Source organism: Lonchura striata, chromosome 15 (assembly GCF_050655825.1).
Source record: "Lonchura striata isolate lonStrDom1 chromosome 15, ASM5065582v1, whole genome shotgun sequence".
NCBI classification, from domain to species: Eukaryota; Metazoa; Chordata; class Aves; order Passeriformes; family Estrildidae; genus Lonchura; species Lonchura striata.
The window spans coordinates 15,976,987-16,002,777 of record NC_140717.1 but is presented as its reverse complement, the minus strand read 5'-3'; the positions used below and the strand labels follow the sequence as shown (position 1 = coordinate 16,002,777).

The window sequence follows — 25,791 nt, the reverse complement described above, 5'->3', positions numbered from 1 at the left end:
GTGTGTGTCTGAGCTGATGTGTCTGAGCTGTGTGTGTGAGCTGTGTGTGTGTCTGAGCTGTGTGTGTGTGTGAGCTGTGTGTGTGAGCTGTGTGTGTGAGCTGATGTGTCTGAGCTGATGTGTCTGAGCTGTGCATGTGTGAGCTGTGTGTGTGTGTGAGCTGTGTGTGTGAGCTGATGTGTCTGAGCTGTGCATGTGTGAGCTGTGTGTGTGTGAGCTGTGTGTGTGTGTGAGCTGATGTGTCTGTGTGTCTGAGCAGGGCTCTGGCTGTCACGGCTGCTCTGGCTCTGTCTGGCGCTGCTGGAAGCCAGAGCAGCCAGAGCCCATTGCACTTGTTCCAGTGGCACAGCCTAAGCCTGCCCGCGTTTCCTCGAAAGTCCTTCACGCTTCTGCTGATGCTGAGCCGAGCTTGGAGCTTTAACAAATCCTGAAAGCCAGAGCTTCCCTGGGGCTCAGCGTCCCACGGCGAGGGTCTCACGGGGCTGCACACGGAGGAGCAGCAGCCCCTGGCACTGCAGAGTCTCCACTCCGCTGATTTCTGAGGACACCTTGACAAATAGTTTTCCAAATTGTGCCCCTTGTTCCCAGGTTAAACGATGTGTGTGTCTAAGCTCATCTGGAGCTCTCTGTTCCTGAGCAGCCTCAGCTGGGCAGCATTCCTGATACTCATTTCTCTGCAGCTTGTGGAGCTGTGATTAACCTACCCTGGACTCTGCAGTGCCCGAGCTGACAGCTATCATCTGACATCCAGCAAGGCTAATTACTGACAAGGTTTTCTTCACAGCCTGCTTGGTTGTTTGGTTGAGTGGGTAAAACCGAGTGGGTAAAATGAGACACAATATCACAAAGCATGCTCAACACAGGAAAACTGCACAAAGAAATTTCTGGGGAAGAAGAAGGAATGGGATGGCCCCAGAATCTCATTATCTGAGAGAGGATTTCCTTCCCTGAGCAGCACAGCAGCAGTGAGGAAGAGCTGGCCCGGTGCTGGTGCAGGCAGTGTGCTCTGGAGGCAGTGCCAGTCTGGCAGCGTGTGCTGGCAGATCCCAGGCACTGCAGGCTGCCCGAGTTCTGGTGCTTTGGATCCCAGCACTCAGGCAGGCTTCTCTGCTTTGCCCAGCCCAGCCGGGAGCTGCCCCTGCAGTGGCAGTGCCCCTGGGGCAGCTCTGGGCTCCTTTCACAGCAGGACAGGAGTGGGGCAGCGGGGACAAGGCTGACCACAGGGCCTCTGAGATGGAGCTGCCACATCTCCCACGTGTTCCGTGCTCCCTGAAGAACGAAAGCAAGGAGAAACCTTGCTGAAAACAAGCTGCTCGTGTCTGCGTGGGCATCATCCAAACAGAGCCAACTGCTGAGGTGATTTTCTTGCACAGATCTAAAATGAACGCCAGCCTCCCCTGGAACAGACCCAGCACCAGGATCTCCATTGGTAATTCTCTGCTCCACTAAAGCTCTCCTGGCCTGGGGCTCCTGGGGGCTTTCATCAAGCCTTTCGTTTGTTGGAGACATGTTTTACTCTTTCACGTGAAATGTAGCCTGAAATACAGAAAAGAGCAGTTCCTAATTAAACTCCTGCCTAAATCCATTATAGCTTCTGAAGCCATTGAGACGGAAAGATGAAAAGAACTTTAATGATCCCAATAGGTAAATAGAGATGTAAAAGTTTGTTTGGAGGAATGAAGGTTAGAGGCCAGATAGGAAGCCACACATAAAACCTCTTGGTAGAAATTGAATCACTGCATTAGTTATCATGGATTTTCATAAAAATAAAGTAATAATGCACATTCAAGTTTCAGTTCGTAAATATGAAGTGACAGCCTCTGAGTAAGCCACTGAAATTGTATTATAGACCTAAAAAAGAATAATAGAAAAAATTGAGAAAGCGTAAGAGAGGGTTGTAATAGAATTGGGCATTAGTATAAATACAAATCATGAAAGGGAGATTGATTTAGTGAATGATATGAAGCTCAGGAACTTGAGGTGTTAAAAAGATCATCTGCTCATGTGAATGCCTGAGGCTGCACAACTTTTAGCTGAAACAGCCAGATTTGCTTAAGGTAAGTGAACTTGAAAATTGTGTGAGGAATACTGTATTGCCAGGGAGCTTGCTTCTGCAGGACACTGTTGCTGTGTTAGGAAAATTGCCTTTTCTCATCAATTTAGTCAGAAGTTTTACAAGGAGTTCTGGGAATAGGAATTGCTGTTATCCAGGGAGCCTCTGCAGTGACATTCCATGGCAGCCAGCAGTGGGGATCTGGAGGATCCCACACTTAATTCATCCATTTCTCCTGGAGAATGGGTGCTCAGGCCATTCTCTGGTGGTTGTGTCCCTAGCAGGAGGCAGGGCAGCCTCAGATTCCTGGGAGTGGTGCCTCCCTCTGAGTGCCTGCTCATGGTCAGAGATGTGTTCCAGTTTGTGAAAGGCTCAAACCCACCCACCCATCCCAAAGGAATGGAAATCCCCCCTGGCTGAGGGAAGAAGGCTCAGAGATCCAGGTGACATTGTGCTGCAGCCTCCTCTCAATATCTGGGGTGATAGAACAGCTCTTCCTGAGTCTGGAAACCAACAATTTGGAATTGCAGCTTCGTTCCCAGCAGCCCTGAAGGTACGAGTAACTCCACTCCGAGATTTGCAGCAGTCATGGTTCTCTTGAAAATATCACACCTTCATTTCCTTCTCCCTCCTTGGCATGGAATCCTGCTTTCCAAACAAACGCAAGAAAAGGATCAAGGACTCTGCTCCTGCCTTCAGTCCACTGGGTTATGCACATCCATAGACGGAGGCTGGAGGGTCCAGGGAGGAATCTGCATGTCCTGCAATCAGCTTTTCTCTTCTTTCCATGCTGGGGATCACCTCTGCTCCTGAAAAGAAAATCAATCTGAATCATCTTAGTGAGATGGGACGTGGCTGTGAGCACCAGCAGTGCTGCCCACGGAAGGTGTCCATGCCGCAGGGTGCTGTGCTCCCCCTTTCATGGTCTGCCATTCTCTCCTCTGGGCTGTTTGAAGATAGTTCAGGTATCAAGCTGCAGGACTCACCTCAATTTCCCAGTAAATAGCTCCGTGGTATGAGTGCTTGTCAGGATGGAAGGAGTGTGAAAGCATTTGAAAGATCAAAGCAGCACGACTCCCATCAGAGTCAATGGGAACAAGCAGCTAAAATCTTACAAAATGCTTTCAAATTATCCTCCACCTTCGATTCCCTATCCTCGCTGAAAGCAGCTCCTGAAATGTTTTATTGAATGTGTTCCTCTTGTTTCTGCCATTTCTCTGAAAGCAAAAGGAGGCTTGGAGGAGCTGTGGGCTCAGGTTGGCAGCAAGAGCCTCTGCTCCCCCTGGCTCTGTGAGTACAGCTGGGCTTTGTTACTTGGTTTGGGGCAGAAAGCTGATGATGTTCTGCCCTGCAGAGACCTTGGGCATTGTGAAAAACGCCAATCACTTGGTGTTTAAAATTTTAAAAGTTTAATAATAATAATAAAATAGTTATAAAAACAATAATACAATTAGAGTAATAAAATTTAGAGTTAGGACAATTGCAAGACAATAAAAAGCAAAGAATTATGGATGTCTTGATGCTCTCGGACACTAAGTCAGGAAAAGCATGACTTGTGAACAAAGAATAACCTTAAACCAATACACTTGTTGCATATTCATGTATCCTTTATGGTTATGCATACATTCTATTCTAAACAAGAAACTCTGTTGTATGTCAACTGTTTCCTTTAATCCCCTGGCATCTTCCAGTCTGAGCAAGGCCTGAAGAAATTAGTTTCTTCTGATAAGAACCATAAATTCCTCTCCTTTGGAAGATTCAGGTGTTCCTCGAAGCAAGTATCTCATTCCTAAAAAAAAACTCCCCCACATAAATAGTCTCTATTTTAACATTATGTTGGAACCTAAAACTACATTTAAAACACTACGTAAGAGAATGAATACAGCATAACTTTCTAACATGACGCATCTAATATTCATTGTAACATTTGCAAAAAGCCACTCATAAAATATGCATTTCTCACAGGCATGTTCTGAGAGCTCTCCTTGCTCTGGCCAGGCCTGGCACTGCCTCTTGGAGCCCGTTTTTGTTGGGAAAGCTCCTGCAGCATCCCTGAGCACTCAGCCTCCCTGCCCATCACAGCCCACCCCGGCCACGAGCAGGGTGGGTAAAACACTGACGAACAAACAGCTCAAAAAGCACCTTTTGTGAGGTCAGATGGCAGAGATGAAATGGAAACTGCATCTCTTCAGTCCTCACCTGAAGGGACTTCTACCCATTTCACAAGTGTGGGCTTGTTTAATAAGTTTTTCTGGATGATGTGAGAGGAAATGTTTCTGGCCTGGCTGTCCTATTTATGCTAAATGTAGCTATTTTCATTGTTTGGTCGATTATTCTCCAACGTCACAGCAATGAGACTTCATTTCTCATCCCAGATAGCACTTGCAGATAGCATTCCCAGCACTCTGTGGCCACAGGAAAGCTTTGTAAACACTCAATTCCTTCATTCCCACCACAGGATAATGCTATCTGCACTAGACAAGTAGGTGCTCATATGAAAAAGGCACACAGGGACACACATTTATGTCATGAGCACTGAGCCCTCGCTCTGATGTGCTTTACAAAGTGTTGTCAGGAGGTTTTTTTGCAAAATGCTGAAATGCTGTTAGATAATGGGAGTAGTTCAAATAGAAAATGTTCATCAGCAGCACCATTGTTGTTATTATTTTACTTGACTGTGAAATGAAAGAGTATTGATCCATAGTGATTTCACTGTCCTAACCCAGGCTTTTGTTTAGCTGTCTGAGGAAAACAGGAAGCCTTTTCTTCCATCTTTTTAATATGTTTTTTCCCTTGAATCTTCTTGATTTAATGTCGTGTGATCAATTTTCAGGCAGTGGTTTGTCTTGCACATCAGAATGCTTCACAGCTAATGCTATAAATACAGATGGGAATGGTATCTTTAGCATTTTCTCACATCTAAGAAGGGAAAAAGGAAGTTTGAAGTTACTATTTACTCTGTGCAGTGCAAACTTACTTAACTGCACACCAACAACACAAACTGGGAAACTTCAGTGCGCTGCTGTGATCAGGAAAGGTGCAGAGCACAGCCTGCTCTGTCCCCTGGAGGGTCAGGGAGGACGTCCAGGGCTGTGTTCTGCCCCTGCCACTGTGCAAAGCACATTTCCCAGTACAACAGAGCCTCCTTTTGCTTTTGTGATCAATATTGAATCTGAGGAACAAAGATGAAATACTTGCGTCCTTTTTTACCCAGAAAACCTGCATTTCTTGTCGATGGCATGCATGGACTGCAGACAGGAAAGTTGTGCATCCCTTATCTCACCATAAGGCATAAAAATCACTGGAATTTCCCGACTGAGATGAAGGGAGCAGCAATGCCAGCTGTGGAAAACATTCTCAGAAGTCATTTGTCTGCATGTTACTGGGGTGGTTCATTACCATCTCCAGTCCTCAGTGGTCCCTAGAGCTGGAGGGTTTCTGGTCAGATCCTGTCTAGTTCCAATCCTTTTCTGCACTGATGTCACCAGGCCAATCTTCCCCATCCTGCACTTAATTGTTTCTATCCAGCTTTGTACTTTGCTCTTACCTTTCTTCAATCTCATCTATTTATTTCAGATCGTTTTCTACACTATGAAGATCATTTTGAATTCTAAGCTTGTTCTCCAGAGAACTTCTAACCCCTCCCAGCTTGGCATCATCTGCAAATTTAATGAAATTAATTAAATGAAAATTAAATGAAAGGCTCTCATTGACTTCAAGGGGCATTGGAGTGAACCCAAACTGTCTTACATCTTTCACAAGTGGTTCAAGTGAAATACACTTATTGCTTCACAGGCCATTTTTGTGAGGGAAAAAGACGGATGCATGTTGAATAATTCAGGGTTCTCGTTGCTGACTGAGAGAGATTTAACTAATTTGTCAAAATAATGACCCCTGTTCACAGCGGGGAGCAAGTGGGCTTGGATGGTTTCTGTCCCCAGGGAGAGGCTGGAGCAGCCTGGGCTCAGCTCAGCCCCTGCCCAGGGGCTGGCAGGGGTGCAGAGGGTGGGAGGCGTGCTGGGCTGCAGGAGGGAGCAGAGCTGCTGCCCAGCTGCAGGAGGGAGCAGAGCTGCTGCCCGGCTGCAGTGGTGCCACTGAGCTGCTGCCCGGCTGCAGGAGGGAGCAGAGCTGCTGCCCGGCTGCAGTGGTGCCACTGAGCTGCTGCCCGGCTGCAGTGGTGCCACTGAGCTGCTGCCCAGCTGCAGTGGTGCCACTGAGCTGCTGCTGGGGCTGCAGTGGTGCCACTGAGCTGCTGCTGGGGCTGCAGTGGTGCCACTGAGCTGCTGCCCGGCTGCAGTGGTGCCACTGAGCTGCTGCCCGGCTGCAGTGGTGCCACTGAGCTGCTGCCCGGCTGCAGTGGTGCCACTGAGCTGCTGCCCTGGCTGCAGTGGTGCCACGGAGCTGCTGCCCGGCTGCAATGGGGCCACTGAGCTGCTGCCCGGCTGCAGTGGGGCCACTGAGCTGCTGCCCGGCTGCAGTGGTGCCACTGAGCTGCTGCCCGGCTGCAGTGGTGCCACTGAGGCACAGCTCAGTGCCCAGAGCCAGCCCTGCTCCCCTGGAACCCCACAGACGGTGCCCGAGGGAGGGCAGCTGGTGCTGGTGGTCAGTGAAGGACAGAAACCCCCTCCCTGCTGTGGAAAACGCCAATAACTTGTTTTTTTTAAATTTTAAAAGTTAATAATGATAAAATGGTTATAAAAATAATAATACAATTAGAGTGATAAAGTTTAGAGTTAGGACAATTACCAGACAATAAAAAGCAAAGAATTACAGATGTCCGGATGTTCTGGGACACTAAGTCAGGAAAAGCATGACTTGTGAACAAAGGAATAAACTTAAACCAATACACTTGTTGCACATTCATATATTCTTCATGGCTATGCATACATTCTATTCTAAACAAGAAACTCTGTTGTATGTCAACTGTTGTATGTCAACTTTAATCCCCTGGCATCTTCCAGTCTGAGCAAGGCCTGAAGAAATTAGCTTCTTCTGATAAGAACCATAAATTCCTCTTCTTTGGAAGATTCAGGTGTTCCTCGAAGCAAGTATCTCATTCCTAAAAAAACTTCCCCCACATACACAGTCTCTATTTTAACATTATGTTGTAACCTAAAACTACATTTAAAACACTACTTAAGAGAATTAATACAGCATAACTTTCTAACATTACACATCTAATATTCCTTGTACCATTTGCGAAAAGCCAATCATAAAACATGGATTTTTCACAGTGCTGCTGTCCCCCCACAGCTCTGGTGGGAAGGGTTCTGTGTCCCACTGCAGGGCAAACTCTGTCACTGTCACAGCCGGGGCGGCTCCGAGAACGTTCTCTGCTCTCCAGCCTGTCCGTGTTGGCTGCTGGCAGCTTTCCTCTGGCACTTGTGTATTGTGGCTGCTGCTGGAGCACAGCCCTGCTTGTTTATGCTTCTCTGCAAGTGATTCTTGGCTTAAAAAGGCGTAGGACTCTTTCAGAAATTTTTCATGCTTTGCTGTTGCATTATTTTTTCCCTGTCACTTCAAAGTGTTGGCCAACTTTCCAGAGCCGGCTGTATGTGCATGAGTATATGTATATTGCAACAGATTTTTCCTTTTTTTCCCTAAGTCGTGATGTTGGATATCTGAACACTTGCCAGAGGAGTAGAATTAGACTTGTCCTGGGCAAACTCTGTGGCAGAAAGAGTACTGGATCCTTAAAACTCTTTGAAGTCCTGCTGTTCCCAAGATGGAAATCTCTCTGTAGTTCTGAAGGCTGCCATTGCTAAGCATATTTCTTCTTTTGGCTGTGTTGCAGTGGTGAAAGCAGTGCCCTTGCTGGGTGGAGTCTGAGGTACACGAGTGATTTTGGGGCATTGTTCTGCTCCCCAGCAGCTGAGAAGGGCTCAGCTCGGGCCGGTGCCTGCAGGTCTGGCTGTGGGGCACTGAAGTCTGAGTGCTCCGAGGAGTTCAAACTCCTGCTCTCCTTTCATCCTGGCATTCTCCTCTCACTGCAGGGCTTTGCAGGCACTTCTGTGCAGCTCTCATCTCCTTTAAGTCTGTGCAGGTCTGGTCCCGTGCTTGGCTCGGGTCACAGCAGCGCTGTCCCCAATTAAAGGTGATGAGTGACCCATTTCTGTGCGGGCAGGAGGCAAAGCCCAGGACTGCTCCTGCTTGTGTGGCTGCTCGGGGTGGGATCAAAGCCTTCCAAGCCAAAGGGACATCACCCTGGTGGGGGGAACTTGGCTCTCCTAAGGACTGCATCCTGGAGCATGGGGTGCAGGCTGGGGCCGTGCCCTGCCCTGCTGTGTGGCACAGGGGTGCCCAGGCTGGTCAGGCTGCCCGTGCCGTGCTGTCTGCAGGGAGATGGGCACAGCTCGGAGCTGCTCTGTGTGCTGCCAATCCCCACAGCTCTCTCAGCCCGAGCAGCCTGTGCCCGCAGCCAGCCCAGGTGCCCTCAGGTGTGTTGGGAAGCTGGCACAGGGCCACCATGGCCAGCTCTTCCCGTGCCACGTGCCTTCGCCCTGCTGCTGCCCTCGTGTGCAGCTCTGCCATCCCCTGCGAAGGGGAAACGTTCTTCCCGAGCCCTTGGGAACCACCTGTTGCTGCAGCACGAGCTGCAGAATTAGAGCTGACAGTCCCTGTCCAGAGATTTCTTGGAAGCTGGAAAAATGAGAATGTTGTCAAAAAAATAGCGACGCTTCTAGTCTGCAATGCAGTGATGGAGATGAAAGATGAGTGAATCCAAGGAGGCAGAGAATATATCAGCACAGTGCTTTTTTCTAACTAATTTAGAAGTCCAGAATGGTCTGGAAGAATTTACATTTCTCTTACAGCCTTAAAGGAAAAGCATTTTAAGCCAGCTTCTCTATTTCTTTTTCTTTACAAAGAAAACCAACAGCTGTTGGTTTGTTGGACCAAAGTTTAATAGCAGTCATGCATAAAACTACAATAAGGGTGGTAATTTCTTTTTTCATCAGTTGATGCAAAAGAATTTTTATCTTTTATTTGGTTTGAAGCAATTTTCCATAAAGTTATGAAAACTCTTTAAAGGAGGATCTTCTTTTTTTCTAACAGAGAGAAAATAAATATCACTGGGGATGAACACAGGGTGCGTGGAGGAGCTGCAGTCCATGGGGATGTGCAGAGGAGCTTCAGTCTACACTGGTGGTGTAGATTGGGGGGCTCACTGTCCCAGCCAGCCCCTGGAGAGTAGCATTTGAGCTGTGCCAGGGGCATTTGAGCTGTGCCAGGGGCACTTGAGCTGTGCCAGGGGCACTTGAGCTGTGCCAGGGGCACTTGAGCTCCGTGGAGAGGCAGAGCTGTGCCCTGCACAGTCTGAGGAAGGGCTCGGTGATGCTCAGGGCAGGGAGGAGAAGAACAGGAGTCCTTTACCAAGAGAGGCTTGTTTCCATGCCTGTGCTGTGTGTGGTGGCAGTGCCAGCAGGGCAGGCACACAGGGACAGGGATGGGGCTGTGCAGGTGTGGCACCATCAAACAGCCCCAGCCCCACGCCTGCCCCGGGGTGACAGAAAGAGAAAAGCTCCAAAAGCTCCAAAATCCTCTGCTGGAGCCATGGCCGTGGCAGGGTGGGGGATCCCTCAGGAGAGCCCCTCTCTGGGGTTCCTGGGGCTGTCCTGTGCAGGGCCAGGAGCTGTGCTTGCTGATCCCTGCTGATCAGGAGATGCTGGGGTTCCATTCCAGCAGGCTCTGCTCTGGTTGGCAGCAATGGGATCCTGCTGGGAGGACAACCCTGGGATTTGGGGTTTCGTTTCTTGGCTGGGTCACAAATGCCCTGTGAAGCCTCAGGTGTGGGGCTTGGCCAGTCTGGCTCTGAGCTCCCTGTGCCCCTGGCTGTGGGAGCTCCAGCCCCAGCTCTGCTTTTGGGGAGAAGCAGCAATTCCTGAGGTGCTTCAGCTGCCCTGGGGGAGCAGGGGGATTACAGGAAACACTTGGCTGTGCTCAGACTGGTCCTGCAGGCGTTCTGCTCCTGGGGACAGGGGTCTCACACAGCCCCAGAGCTGGCTGCTCCAGGCTGTGTGCATTAATTTCCTCCTGTCCTCGCTGCTGCTTCACTGACTGCACCTGAGCGGGCTGGGACTGTGACTGTCCCCTCTGCAGCCTGGGACTGTGACTGTCCCCTCTGCAGCCTGGGACTCTGACTGTCCCCTCTGCAGCCTGGCCTGGGTGTTCAGTCCCTTGGATCTGTCACACTGTCCATCAGCTCTGCTTCCCCTGCACATATTTATTGCCCAGAGACGAGCCAGCAGCCTCCCTTTCAGCCAGGTTCTGCTGTCATCACTGCTCTTTGAGCTTTCCTGCTGGGGCAGAGATGCCATTCTCAGTTCAGGGAGGAGCTTGGGGGGCTGGCTGTGTTCATCACTGCCCTGCTTTGCCTGGGGATGCAGTGGGTGATGCAGAGCGCTCCTGGCTCCCAGATCCAGAAAGACAAAGATGGAACTTCATTAACAGGAGCAAGAAAGTGCTGTCACGTTGATTACAAACAATTTTGGCTCCTAAAGTCTAAAGCATGAGGTGGGCTGAGTCCAGCAGCTGCTGCAGTGAAGGGCTGCCCCAAAAAGCTGCACAGCAGTTTTAGCAGCAGAAAGATGCTGCTCTTGCTCCTCACAGGCTCTGCAGAATCCTGTCAAACAAGGGCAGAGGAGCCTTGTTTCACAGTGCATCACAGGGAGACTGAAGGCCAGGTTCTCAGAGAGTTTAACACCAAACTCCCCTGGAGTTCAGCGGGAGTTTAACACCTCAGTACCCTTCAGAGTATTGATCTCAATAAATTACAGCCAGCCAGCTATAAATGTGTGAGGGAGCTGGGAATTAATGCCAGGCTTGTGCAAAGTGGTTCTGCACCTCTGTCCCTTCCTGCACATGGCAATAGCACATTCACTGTGCCAAAGGTACCACGGATTCCAGGAGGTTGCATTTTAATTGAGCAGAGTTTCATCGTGGTGATTTTGTTTGGATTTGTGGCCTGCTGTTGATTAAGGCTTATTGGGGAAAGTTTGGCAGGGTTAATTCAGTCAGAATTTGTAGTCCTGTAAAGCAGCTTCATGAAATGATGCTAATTTCCTTGGAATTTCATCTCTGACAGAAGAAAAAAAGAAGAAAAGGATGCTACCAGGTTCTTGTTGTGTCAAGGAAACAAGTTGTTTTGACATTTCCAAAATGAAATGTTTTGATTTTTTTCATTTTAAAATAACTTTTTCCTTGATGTTGCGGTATTTTTACATAATTTTAATCATTTGAAATTGAAATGAAACTGAATATCGTGACCCAAAAATGAAAGCAGATGTAGGTGTCTTGCAAGCCCTGCTGAAATGCAGCATTCACCCTGCAGGCAGCTGGGCTGTGGGGACACAGGGACACATCGGGTGGCCTGGCTGGCCTGGGCTCAGGGGTCAGAGGGGAAAAACTCTTAAAAGGCAGCCCTTGGATTGGCTGCCTTTTAAGTTAAGAAATTTATTTAAGAAATAAATAATAATAAATAAATAAATAATAAATAATATAAGAAATAATAAAGACTATAAGAAATAATAAATATTTCTTTTTAATAAAGAAATAAAAAATATTTCTTTATTTAAGAAATAAATCACAGGGCAGGACAGAGTATACACAGATTTAAAAACGTGTTCACAAAGGGCTGGGCAGAAGCTGCTCTTCTCTCACTACAGCCCCAGAAAATGTAAAATCTGTGCAAATCCACTGCACGGAGAAACTGACTGTTCTCTCTAGCGGAAACGGGCAAAAGAAGCATGGAAAGGAAAAACCCACTGAAGTTTTGTCTGCCAAATCTTGATTTTAAAAAGCAAAAGATGATTCCTGAGAAGAGGCCGTTAATGAGGGGATTTTTCAGTCGGTAACACCAAGCACAGGGAGTTGTGTCAGAGCACGAAGGAGCTATTACATTTGCAGCTCCAATTGGATGTTTGCCCAGAATTTAAGTCCTTTCCAAATGTCCCATTGCGTGTTTCACTCGAGTATATTCGGCTGAGGGTAATATATTGATGTTTGCCACAAAGCTGCAGAGCAAACCAAAATATTTCTCAGAAATTAATTGGTATCGGAGTTCTCTTAATCAATATGCTCTACGAGATGCTTCAGGTGGATTAGTGCAGTAAAAACCATTTTTCATGTGCGCAGGTCTCTGCTAATACCTATTTAAAGCAGTGCTAGGTGGGCTTGCCTCGTGTCACTGTGGGAAGCCTGGCAGCAAACAGGACCCTCAGGAGCTGAGGGACGAGTTTGGGTAGAAAAGGCACTGCAGCTGTGGGTGCAGGCTGGTTTTGTGTCCTGCTGCAACAGGGAAACCTCAGCAGAACGGTGTTTGTGGGACCCAGCACATCCTCTGGCTGCCCCAGACCCTGCAGGGGCTCAGAGACCTTGGCACCAAGTCACAAACACCTGTGGCTTCCATTTTAGCCCGTGGAAAAAGCTGCCAACTCTGAGTGAGGAATTACAAACCACAGGGGTTTGAGTAGTGTGATATTTGAATTAACACAGGGTGAAAAAGCAGAATTTTGGGATTTTTACAAAGGGTTCAAGGGGGTACTAAATGGAGGGAGTTGGGCGTGTCCTGACCTTCTCCTTCTTCTCCTTGCCCTCCATGTCTTGCTGTGCTGGTGACACTTTTCTATTGGATCAAGGCAGGGATTCACAGTCTAACAGGTGATGGGAATTGATAATAAATTACAAACATATAACACGTATTTTTGAGTCTATAAGGTGGGAGCCACCCAGGGCTCAGGGCAGATGGCCATGGTCTCCTTTCTGGACAGAGCTCAGCAGGTCAGAGAAAGAAAGCAGAAATAAAAAACCTTGCAATGGCAATTGGAGCATTCCAGGCTCCTTCTTTGGCTGCTTAGGGAAGCAAAGACTCTTTAGGATCTCTTGGGGTCACCCTGAGCTGGGAACCCCGAGAGAAATGGGCAGTGTTGGTGTTTGTGGGTGTGCACTCCCCAAATACAGAGCAGGCTCTGGTTTCCCCAGGGCTAATAATGGCCTCATCCCTTTGTACCTCGGTACACAGCTTGTGTTCTCAAGTCTTTTATAGCTCAAATGAGCTGCTTTTGCTTATTTATTTCCCTCCTCATTCATTTTTAATGGTTAGCAGAGACTCCCCCATTCTTCTTCTGACAGCAGTGATTTAGGCAGGGCTCATTATCATAACTTACGTTACTAAATATCCCCATTTACGCTGCTAGACCAAGGAAAATGTGTGCAGTGCTAAATCAGAAGGGATCCCATGAGCTTGCCACGGTGGCAGGGCTGTGTGTGAGGTGTGTTTTATATACAGAGAGCACTCGCAGAGGGAAGGATCATTTACAGGAACACGGATGGGGACAGAGTCACAGAGTGATTCTGAAATACCCATTTTTATGGGGAAATACCAGAGGCTTACCTTCCCAACTGGCCACCCTGGAGAGGCACAGACCTAAACTGCTCAAGGTGCATTTTATTTTCAAAGACTTATTAGCTGTGGCTTTGTAAGGGTTCCAACAGAATTACTGTAGCAGGGAAGCAGTTTCCTGTGAGGGCTTTACTGTTATCCCATGGAATTTAATCAGGATAATGAGGTGGGGAAAGATGGCAGCTCAGGAGTTTGACCTTAAAACAGGCACGGCTTGGCAGGGAGACACTGCAAGAGCCACGATAACCTTTCTTTGGTGTGTCACCTAGGCTCAGGCAGGCCAGGATGGAAATGCATTTGCCATGGATCTGTCTGTGAGGGAGTTGTTGTTGTTTAAAGATAATAATATTAGGAATGCCAGTTATCCTTCAAAAGCTGGTGGTATTTAAATACGATTTAAATTCATTCAGCATTTAAACAGAAAAGTAGAAAATGGCATTAAATTCAGACAAGGACGAGACTATACATTCCAGAGTGAGAAATATGAAATACATTGATGGAATGGAATAGAAGGTCTGGCTGGTAATGGATTGTGAAAAGAGTTCAGGGTTCTAATAGATCATTCCTTCAGATCATCAGCACTGTAAAGTGGTAGTTAATAAATTATTTGACGTGTACATTTACTCATATATTTTAACTAACTGTAATGAACAGGTCCTGTCAGCTCACCTAGATCCTTGCAGTAGCTGCTAAATGGCTTGAGTGAGATTTACTAACTGCCTGCAATATTGATGTGCAGAGCTGCAGGTGATGAATGAAGGGACAGCAGGGCTGGCTCCTGCTCCAGGGCTCTGCAAGGCCTCTGCCAGGCTGGCAGCAGCACTGGAGCCATGCCAGGGACAGCCCTGGGCTCCCCTGGCAGGATTTTGGTTGTGAGCACCCCATTCATTCCCTGGTACCTGTGACAGGGCTCCTGGAGAGCTCTGCCCCGTGCTGGGCTGCTCAGAGAGATCTGTCCCCTCTCAGTCCTGCTGCAGGTGCTCACCTGCTCCTGCCAGGTGAGGATGGGGAGCCTGAGCTCTGGGGAGAGGAGAGGAGAGGGAGAGGAGAGGAACCTTCTCTCCCTGCCGTGATCCGAGGTCTATCCTCCTGCTGGAGTGGGAATTAAGGACCAAAAAAGCTGTTCCCTTATCTTAGATTCCACTGGAACTGTTTACAGCAGGAGAAAGCAGTCTCTGAAAATGGTGCTGAGTTACACAGGCTATTAAGGGCACACCAGGCACCTTTCTTGTCATTCCTAGTTGTGCTCTGAACCTGGAGCCAGCTTAAACCCAGATCCTGTCTCTTCCTCCCACTCACTTACCCAGCATGTGGTGAACTTTATAATTAGTGCAGAGACTCATTAATTTTTTTTTCCTTCTCCTTTTTGTTTTCAGGTTTCTGACAGATGTGACTATGTCTTTGTCAACGGGAAGGAAATGAAAGGCAAAGTGAATGTCGTAGTTAATTTTACTTACCAGCATCTGAGTGCCCCTTTAGAAATGACAGTGTGGATTCCTCGTCTCCCGCTGCAGATAGAGGTCTCTGACACAGAACTCAATCAGATCAAGGGCTGGAGAGTCCCCATCATCTCTAATAAGAGGTAGGTTTCATTAGAGGATGTTCATTCTGGGCTGTGCACTTGCCAGGGACCTGTCAGGGCCAGTGGATCTGAACATGCTCATTGGGCCTTAATGCAATTCTGCTGTAAATGTGAAGGTCACCAGGGGTTTATTCAATAGGCTCCTGCACTGGACTTCTGAGGCTAATGGAAGCTGCAGGTTGCATGAACCTGCATTGGAAATCAATTTCCTTTTGGAGCACTAATGACTGGGATGGGAAGAGCCAAGTGGCCAAGGTAGGCAGGATCGGGCACGGGGCAGCAAGGAGACAGCAGCAAAGCCAGCTCTGGCAGGGCTGCTCGGTCTCCAGCCTGTTCACAGGTCCTGGCAGCTCACAGATCCACTGCCAGTGGTCACAGTTAGCACACAGTCAGTCTCCAGCCTGCCCACAGGTCCTGGCAGCTCACAGATCCACTGCCAGTGGTCACAATTAGCACACAGCTGTTTCCCAGCCCTGTGGGTGCAGTGGCTCTGCTCAGTGCCCCGGAGTCAGGACAGAGCTTTCAGGCACTGTCAGTGCCCACAGGACAGGATGGATGAAGCAGTCAGAGCTGTCTGCATCTGCTGTCAGTGTTACTGAGAACAGGAACAGGTTGATAAAGTGGCTAGTTGGTATTCCCACCTGCAAATGAAGACATTTATTACAGGTTTCTGGTAGCATCAGAGCAAAGACATGTTGGTGGAGGTGCGATTTAGAATTGTACTGTACAGACAGGGATGTCTGTGTAGGTGCAGAGGAGATTTCCATGGCAACACAAAGATGTTTATGGGAAGATCCAGAAAGAAAAGAAGTGGGAAGGTCCTGAAAGCAAGGACTTGACATGGAGAACAATGGAAGATGCTTGGGGAGGACCATGTGGTGGCACAGCTGGGAGGCCAGCTGATGGTCTCAAGTGCTGGTTTTGAGTTACGAACACGGGAAATGGGATAAAAGTGGGAGAACCTGAAGGAAGCAGCTGGGTCCCACCAGCAGGCTGCAGAGTGGGGTAGGCAGCAGCTCTCCCTTGCAGCTGGAGTTGCAGCTCTCTGTAGCCGCTCTCTTTTGCAGCTGGAGTTGCAGCTCTCCCTTGCAGCTGGAGTTGCAGCTGGAGTTGCAGCTCTGCAGCCCAGCTGAGCCTGTCGCTGTTGCTGTCCGCAGGCCGGCCCGGGACAGCGATGAGGAGGAGGAGGAGGAGCGCAGGGGCAGGGGCTGCAGCCTGCAGTACCAGCACGCCCTGGTCAGGGTGCTGACGCAGTTCGTGGCCGAGCCGCCGCTGCCCGGGGCCCAGCTCAGGCACCTGCTGGGCTCGGACTGGCAGCTGGACATCACCCACCTGGTCAGGGACTTCATGCAGGTGGAGGAGCCCAGGATCGCCCGGCTGCAGGACGGGCAGGTGCTGGTGGGGCTGGAGCTGGGGATGACCACAATTCAGGTAGGAGATCACTGACCTGTTCTGTTCCTCCCCGTTCCCCCTCCCTGGCTGGGGGTGAGCAGCTGGCCACAGAAACCGCAGCCATCCCCTCCTGAACGGAGCAAGAGCCAGGAGACGTGGCAGGGATGGTTTCTCTCCTTACCTGCTGCCCCAAAGTGTAGTAGATGGCGGTTTCATTTCATTTAATCCAACCTGTATATTGGGAGGCTTTTTCTGATTGTTTTTGTCTCCGGCTGCTTTTGAACCTGGAGCCAGGATTTGGTTATCACGAGGCTTGCAGCTGCTGGAGCAGCTCAGCCTTCTCCCAGCCTGCACGGACAGAGCAAAGGGTAAAGTGAAAGTTAACCAGTGCTGGTTATGGAAGTGAGACTGGAATATTAATCTAAATATTAATTAAAAGAAAAGGAGAAGGAGATGGGGAGAGAGATTATTTTAATGATATCGAAGTAGAATATGTGTTAACAAACACTAAAACAGGGAAAAAAATCTCTCTCCAAACGTGCTTATCATCCCACACTGTCAAAGCAGAAAACAACCAGCACACCTGTCAGTAACAAGGTTGTCAAGGCTGGAGAAATGGGATTAGAGATTTTTGATTTTCTGCAAAATGTGCAGAGATTTTCTGAATGCCTTTATAAAGCTCTGGAACTTACAGTGCTCCAACCAATGCACAGAAAACTGTGGAAAGAAAAATCCAAGGGTAAAAAGCTGAGATCGAGTTGTATTTAAAGACTACCTCTTATAAGCTGCTTCAGAAATGCTCTGTACCCTGTATGGATCATTAAATTCAACTCTCTTGCTAATGAGCATGGTGGATGTCATGTATCACTGCACTGACCTCTGTGTGTATTTTCTTAACCAAAACAAATTCTCTCTGTCAATTTTGCATTCAGTACCATGAGAGGTTATTGTAGCAATACATTACCCTTCCTTTCCACGGGACAGAAATAAATACCATTTATTCAGTGGATTTTATATAAATCTACAGACCACATTATATTTATGCTACCTCAAAACATGAGGATTAATCAAATACTTAAATTTCACACGAAGATTACATTTACAACTAGTCACTACGTGTGAGGCAGACGTGGTTATGACATTCACAGACAGTTTCCACATCTGAAGCAGGTGTTGGCACATTCAGAGGGGCGTGGCACAGCTGATTACAGCTGCACAGGTAAAAGGTGTTGTAAAGCCCCTGTTGTTGCAGAAGAGTTACAAAATGTGAGTAGCCCTTTTCAATCGTATTTTAGCAGTGTCTGCTGTGAGAAACCCCATTACCATAAGCACCCCTTACCTGTGTTCCATGAATTCTGTGCAGTCATTTCACGTGCTGCTGTACACAATGGCTGTTGGTAACTTCAGATTTTCTTTCCAGATCCTGTCCCCCCTTTCAGATGCCATCTTGGCTGAGAAGACAGTGACAGTCCTGGATGAGAAGGTGACAATAACTGACCTGGGAGTGCAGCTGGTGACAGGACTGTCCCTCTCCCTGCAGCTCAGCCCGGCAAGCAACAGGGCCATCTTTGCTACTGCAGTGGCACAGGAGCTGCTCCAGTCCCCAAAGCAGGTATGGAGTTCCCGTCCCCAAAGCAGGTATGGAGCTCCAGTCCCCAAAGCAGGTATGGAGCTCCAATCCCCAAAGCAGGTATGGAGCTCCCGTCCCCAAAGCAGGTATGGACCTCCAGTCCCCAAAGCAGGTGTGGAGCTCCAGTCCCCAAAGCAGGTATGGAGCTCCCGTCCCCAAAGCAGGTATGGAGCTCCAGACCCCAAAGCAGGTGTGGAGCTCCAGACCCCAAAGCAGGTATGGAGCTCCAGTCCCCAAAGCAGGTGTGATGCTGCAGCCCCCAGAGCAGTGCCTTTGTCCCATCCAGCAGCCACTGGATGCCAGGCTATCCTGCCATGTTCAACTTCCCACCACAGGTATCAAATCATCCCTTTAATTCCACCTCTACATGAGAAAGTGCCTCGTGTTGTGCCAAACCCTCTTCCTTTAGTCACTTCCTGTGAGCACTTTGAGAATCAGGGAGCATCCCTTTCGTTCTGATTCATTACTAGAATATGAATCAGCAGCACTGACTCATTTCCTGATTCATGATTTCATAAACCATTTTTTTTCCCTTATTACTCTTAGTTCCTTTATTAGGGAACCAAGAGTTACCAAGGGCTTTTGGACTTTGCCATGTTCTCATCAGTCCCTGCTTGGCATTTGTCCTTGTGCTTCCATACACATTTGAAATTTAAACTTTTTTTCCAAATCAAATCCATCAGTCTGGGACTTTTCATCAAGGATACACTGGGCTCTTAACACTTAAGCATGTTCTGAGCTTTAAAGGTAAATGGCACACACATTTGAAGTTTGGCCAGCTGCTGAGGTGCTTTAATTCATCGTGGGGTCTTATCCTTGGGATGCAGGATGAGAAATAATGCAGAGCTGCTGTCTCTATAGGCTGATAAAATCAGGCTCTCCTGTAGTGTTCCAGGAGCAAAGGAATCGATGCCAGGCAGGTGGAGGGAGGCCAGTGAGCTCATCCAGGGCACGGGGGCTGAACACAGTGCCCCGAGACCAGCCCAGGAGCAGGGCTGGGGGCCAGCCAGCCCCACTGCGTGCCCAGCCCGGGCATGTCAGTGCCAGAAAGGGAGTCGGACAGTGTGGCAGGTGCATTCTTTTGTCTTTCAAGATTCTTCATAGAGGAGCACAGAGAGAAGAAAGAGAAAACAATTTCTATTTCTGCTCCTTGTTTTCCCATGTGGAATATGTGTGTGGAGAATTGTTTCCCTGGGGTGATGCTTGGTTGGATTCTGGTGAGGATTGTTTGAGCCTGGTGGCCAATCCAACCCACCTGGGGCTGGGCTCTCAGAGAGGGGCACAAGCTGGGAGTGAGTCAGATATGGGAGTTAGAGAAGTAGGTTTGTAGTTTTAGTATCTCCTTTAAATAGTATATTAATGTATTATAATATAGTTATAATACAGAAATCATTCAGCCTTCTGAGCTGGAGTCAGACATCAGCATTTCTGCCCACCAGGTTCTCCTGATTTACAATAGGACAGGTCCCTCTCTGCATGCAGGCTGCAGTCAGGGATCCACACAAAAGCAGAGGGGAAATCTCTGGTGTGCCCCAGTCTGGCAGGGCTGGCTCTGCTCTGAAAGGCAGCTGAGTCCCTCCATGGCTCAGGACATGATTTCCAGAGCACAGTCCTGTAAGCAAAGCAATGCAAAATTATTAAATGATTATGCAGGTTTAAGCAGCACAGTGGGAGGATGAGAGTTGATGACATAAATTCTATGCAGCCTTCAAGAAACAGCCAAAGATTAATAAACACAAAGCTGGGATTTATGACAGTGTCAGCAAAGTCTTAGGGCTCTGGCCTGAAATAGAGACAGAAGCAAATCTCCCATTGAAGCAGGGGGAGCTTTGTGGCTCTGAGGATTTCGGAATCAGGCCAGTAGATTATGCACCATACAGCCCCAAAAGACTGGAAGCTTATTCTCCATGCTCTGAACAGGTGAATGACTTTGTGCTATCAGCAATTTAAAGGATGATCATATGTGTTTATTCTCTGCACATACGTGGAGTTAGAATGTAAATACTGTCTGTATGAAAAACTGCTGATTTAAAGAAACGGGACTTTTATATCCATGGTTTTCAGAAGTTAATTTGTTGGCTGGGTGTCTGTCTGTCTGGCAGACTCTCACAGCAAGGTGATCCCAACTCTGACCATAGAAAACTCATTTCAGACAGTAGAGAATCCACTGATGGAGCCAGGTCTGTCTGGTGGGGATTCTCCAGTGCAAATATCCCAACCTGGGCAACTCATACCATCAGAAGCAAGAATGAGATTCCAGGAGAGCAACCTGAATTTTATCTGTAAATTATCAATGTATGAATACAAAGGTTTTTTTTTCATCTGGCACAACAATTTTCAATAGCCATTTGAGAGACCTTAGAGAGGACCTGATTTTCAGAAATGGTTGGGCACGTGTTTTCTGAAATTTAAAAATATTTCAAAATGTTTCAAGTTAGAAGCCAAAAGTCAAGGATCCCAGGAAAGCTGCAGCATTAGGCATGTTCTTGGTACCCAGGTCGGATTCATTTGCATTCAGTGAAAGCCTCCATGCACACTGAAGTACACAATCCACATTGCTGTGACATGAGATTAAACTTTATTATTGTCTTGCTTTTAATTGCTAACAAGCGTAAAAATTACCCTGGCTGTTTTCTAAAGAAGCAACTGATTGCTTTCCTCTGCTTATGCAATCTGCTAATTTCATTTGAGAGACAGAAATCAAGGAGTGAAGGTGTGGACTCATGTGTGGACCTGTTTGCTGTATTAGCTATCTTTTAACATGTGCTTTGTGTAATAAGAGGAGACTTTGTATTTTAAGCAGTTTAGAAATAATGTTGGGGTTTTTAATGTAAATACACAACAGTAAATGATCTCAGTCACTGGTAATGCTTCCTGACATGCAATTTATTATGGTGCTGAAGGAGATTCTGCAGAGCCCAGGGGATACGGCTCCTTTAAGCACCTTTGTGGAAACCAATCTTATTATCAACGAGTGTTTCAGACTGGTATTTCTCTTCACGTCTTGGCAAGATATTAATTTCACTGCTCTCCCTATTTATTTCTTTCCTGATCACTAATGGTGCGTGGATGTCATGAGGAGGAGGGAACAGACCAGAGCAGAGCACGTTTCCCTCAAGGATCACTCTGAGTGGGTCTGTGTTTGTTTTCTGTATTACAGGAAGCAGCCATCAGCTGCTGGATCCAGTTCAGTGACGGATCTGTCATGCCCCTGGATATTTATGACTCCAAAGACTTCTCCTTGTCAGCCACCTCTCTGGATGAGAAGGTGGTGTCCATCCAGCATGACCCCAAATTCAAGTGGCCCGTGATTGCTGCTGAGACCGAGGGCCAGGGCACCCTGGTGAAGGTGGAGATGGTGATCAGTGAATCGTGCCAGAAGTCCAAAAGGAAGAGCATCCTGGCCGTTGGGAGCGGCAGCATTAAAGTCAAGTTCGGGCAGGGCGATGCCAGCCCCAACGCCAGCGACAGCAAGCGCAGGGGTGCCGGCGTGCTCCTGGAAAACCACGGCGGCGCCCGGCGCCCCAGCGGCGGCTGGCAGGAGACAGGGGACGGGCAGTACTACAGCTCCTCCGTGGGCCACGAGCAGGGCAGGGGCACCACCACGCACCGGTCTGTGCTGAGCAGGAAGGAGGACAGGGAGAGCCTCCTGGACGATGCCAGCCAGAACCTGCCCCTGGACCTGACGAGCTTCCCCGCGCAGGTGGAGCTGCCCAGGGACAGCGCGGAGGCCGAGGACGGCGACCCGGCGCAGTCCCCCCGCGGCCTCAGCGACCTGGAGATCGGCATGTACGCCCTGCTGGGCGTCTTCTGCCTCGCCATCCTCGTCTTCCTCATCAACTGCGTCGCTTTCGCGTTGAAGTACAGGAACAAGCAAGCTCCCTTTGAAGAGCAGGAGGGCATGAGCCACTCGCATGACTGGGTTGGGCTGAGCAACAGGACAGAGCTCCTGGAGAATCACATCAACTTCTCGCAGCAAGATGAACGGATCACAGCCATTGACAGAGGAGCGGACTATGAGGAGAGCAAATACCTCCTCAACACAACTGCCACCAAAAATATCAATGGACAGTCCTTCAGGTCTCCTGAGTTCAGCGAAGGGAAAGAACAGAAAAGTGAACCAACCACTTCTCCTACCTCTAAGAGGAAACGGGTTAAATTCACCACCTTCACAACCATCTCCTCCGACGATGGGGGTCCAGCTGTCAACTCCATCCTGATGAGTAATGAGGATGACATTAAATGGGTCTGCCAGGACATGGACCTGGGGGAGTGCAAAGAGCTTAAAAACTACATGGAGAGGTTACACGAAAATGCGTAATGGGACACAAAAGACTTTTTTGGTTTGGTTTGTTCGTTTGTTTGTTTTTCACTCACCTTCTGCCTTTAATTTTGGGTAGTGGGGCGACGTGTTGTATTCTAACAAGAATCAGCTGGTGGATAATAACTCAATGGAGCCCCAAGAAGCCACCCAAAAGCAGCTGGGAGAGCAGAGATCCTGGACAGCTCTTAAAATTCAAGTCCTCTCTGTGCTCAGAGATGGAAGTGAGAGATGTGTGTGGTTTTTTGATACACGATAACATGAAAAAAACTTAGAAAAATAATATGGTCTCATTCTCTGTGCTTTCCCAGAAAATCAATAAATATAACAAACTCCAGTGCAGTTTGGATATTACAAAGCTCACACAGCTCTACTGTTCAATATTGCAAGCTTTGGTTAAAAGCAAAAGATTGGTCTCAGAATAAATAGATCCATGAGAAGAGCATGTCGTTCAGGCCACGTGCAGAGAATATCCATCCAGGAACATTAATTTAAAGCTGACAAAAACCAACAGTGAGAATGAAGCAGCTCCCAGAGCTGAGTCAGGAGTTTCCAAAGAGTCTGGAGGGGATAAAGGTGTAACTGGGCTGTTTACAAACCAGCATGTTTGCCTCCCAAGCACTGACAATGGATACACAGACACAGTTCAAACTGAAACTCTCTTTTTAAGTAGATGCCAAGGTAATAAACGTTGCCAGCCAATTTTCGGTATTTCTTAATTTGTAAAATAGGAGAAGATATGATCTGTACTTAGACTATCACTCATACTAAGGAAGATCTTTTGGAAAGTTTGAGAGAATGAGCTATTTTTAAAAGCCCGCTTTGTTTGATTGTCCTGTTCTGGATTTGTATTCCCAGCTCTTTCCCTGGAGCTCCCCATCTGGTATCCTGAGGGCACTTCCCAGATCAGTCAGCATTGGAAGCTGTGGTCCTTTCCCTTTCCCTTTTCCCTTTCCCCTTTCCGTTTTCCTTTTCCCTTTTCCCTTTCCCTGTCCCTGTCCCTCTCCCTTTCCCTTTTCCCTTTCCCTTTTCCCTTTTCCTTTTCCCTTTCCTCTCCCTCTCCCTTTCCCTTTTCCTCTCTCCCTCTCCCTTCCCTCCCTCCCTCCTCCAGGGCTGCCCTGCCGAGCGGAGCCCTGCAGGTGCCCGGCTGTCCCTCCTTGGGGCTGGTCACTGTCCCTGGCTCCGAGCCCCCCGTGCTGGGCTGGTCACTGTCCCTGGCTCCCAGCCCCTGGTGCTGAGCTGGTCACTGTCCCTGGCTCCCAGCCCCTGGTGCTGAGCTGGTCACTGTCCCTGGCTCCCAGCCCCTGGTGCTGGGCTGGTCACTGTCCCTGGCTCCCAGCCCCTGGTGCTGAGCTGGTCACTGTCCCTGGCTCCCAGCCCCTGGTGCTGAGCTGGTCACTGTCCCTGGCTCCCAGCCCCTGGTGCTGAGCTGGTCACTGTCCCTGGCTCCCAGCCCCTGGTGCTGGGCTGGTCACTGTCCCTGGCTCCGTGCCCCCCGTGCTGAGCTGGTCACTGTCCCTGGCTCCCAGCCCCCCGTGCTGGGCTGGTCACTGTCCCTGGCTCCCAGCCCCCCGTGCTGGGCTGGTCACTGTCCCTGGCTCCCAGCCCCTGGTGCTGAGCTGGTCACTGTCCCTGGCTCCCAGCCCCTGGTGCTGGGCTGGTCACTGTCCCTGGCTCCCAGCCCCTGGTGCTGAGCTGGTCACTGTCCCTGGCTCCCAGCCCCTGGTGCTGGGCTCCCCCCAGCAGCTGCCTCTTGCTCCTGCCCTCCCTGGGGCAGCTGGGGGTGCTCAGTCCCTGTGCCCCTGCTCAGCCCAGCGCATTTCCAGGGCACTGGGAGGGCACAGGGCAGAGCTGCAGTGCAGCACTGAGCCCTGCACAGCTCAGCTCAGCAGATAACATTTGTTTCTCCCAGGGGTGATGATTATCTTCTGTTTCCTTCTGCTGAGGATGTACATACAGTAGGATTTCAGTGATTGCCCTCCAACCCGACGTGCCCTCCAGCCTCACACCAGGACATGTCTCGTGAGGTCCAGCAGCAGCCTCCAAAGGCCAGTGGCAAAGTGCCAAAGCACTAACTAAAATCCAGGTAATGGATTTGATATATAAAAATATTTCAAGTTCCCCTTTATTTTCTGGAGTAAGTCCTGGCCCCCTTTTTTGTTAAGTCTTCCATCCTTGAATCTAGGTTGCTTAGTTTAATACACACCCGCCCTCCCACAAACACTTAGATTGAATCCCTCTATATTTAGAATGTACTGTAGATTGTAAGAATGTAATATATATATTTATAAACATGCCAACTGTGAATAAAATTTGCATTTTAGTGGCTTCATCTTTTTTTTCCTACTCGGAACGCCTCTTTCCTTTGGCTGTCAGAACGTTTACCCTGAGAGAGCCTGGCAGCAGGACAGGCAGGAGTCCTCTGATGGATCCAGGAGAAACAATCTACTCACAGCACTGAACACCGCAGTGCTGGGGGACAGCATGCAGCACCAACTACGTTGTGCTACATGCACCAAGTCACCCCTGCAAGAGCTGAAACTATTTGCAAATAAATCCTCCTCTTTATTTCTAGCCTGAAAGCCCATACGTGAGTTTCTGGGTTTGGCTTCTGGGAGGATCCACGTTTGGCCATGCCCCCTTCGAGGCAGTTTGAGGGAGCAGCTGAGCAAGCAGAGCAAATGTGCCCAATACTGTGAGGATCAGATGCTCTTTGCTTTCTTGCAGCTCCTCTGCTCGAGGCTTGGATGACCAGTGCAGGACGGGGTGCAGCAGTGACAGCAGAGTGCAGGAGCAGCTGCAGCGGTGACAGCGCAGTGCAGGAGCAGCTGCAGCAGTGACAGCAGAGTGCAGCACAGCTGCAGCAGTGACAGCGCAGTGCAGGAGCAGCTGCAGCGGTGACAGCAGAGTGCAGCACAGCTGCAGCGGTGACAGCAGAGTGCAGGAGCAGCTGCAGCGGTGACAGCAGAGTGCAGCACAGCTGCAGCGGTGACAGCAGAGTGCAGGAGCAGCTGCAGCAGTGACAGCAGAGTGCAGGAGCAGCTGCAGTGGTGACAGTGCATTGCAGGAGCAGCTGCAGCGGTGACAGCAGAGTGCAGGAGCAGCTGCAGTGGTGACAGTGCATTGCAGGAGCAGCTGCAGCGGTGACAGCAGAGTGCAGCACAGCTGCAGCAGTGACAGTGCAGTGCAGGAGCAGCTGCAGCGGTGACAGCAGAGTGCAGCACAGCTGCAGCAGTGACAGCAGAGTGCAGGAGCAGCTGCAGTGGTGACAGCGCAGTGCAGGAGCAGCTGCAGCGGTGACAGTGCATTGCAGGAGCAGCTGCAGCGGTGACAGTGCATTGCAGGAGCAGCTGCAGCGGTGACAGCAGAGTGCAGCACAGCTGCAGCGGTGACAGCAGAGTGCAGCACAGCTGCA

At 49.1% G+C, this 25,791-nt stretch overlaps 1 protein-coding gene across 4 annotated transcripts in view; it reads left to right on the top strand.

Moving 5' to 3' along the window:
• TMEM132D (transmembrane protein 132D) overlaps positions 1-24,704 on the top strand; it is a 176,261-nt gene extending 151,557 nt beyond the window's left edge. For 2 of the 4 annotated variants that reach the window (XM_085593389.1, XM_077787271.2), the window contains 4 exons: positions 14,828-15,033; positions 16,191-16,464; positions 17,846-18,037; positions 21,216-24,704. In XM_085593389.1, the coding sequence (XP_085449515.1) occupies positions 14,828-15,033; positions 16,191-16,464; positions 17,846-18,037; positions 21,216-22,376 (1,833 nt within the window). In that variant the 3' untranslated portion in view covers positions 22,377-24,704. The remainder of the gene's footprint in view (positions 1-14,827; positions 15,034-16,190; positions 16,465-17,845; positions 18,038-21,215) is intronic. The other 2 variants (XR_013340940.2, XM_077787272.2) reach the window with 2 other exon arrangements.
• The last annotated feature ends 1,087 nt before the right edge of the window (positions 24,705-25,791 follow it).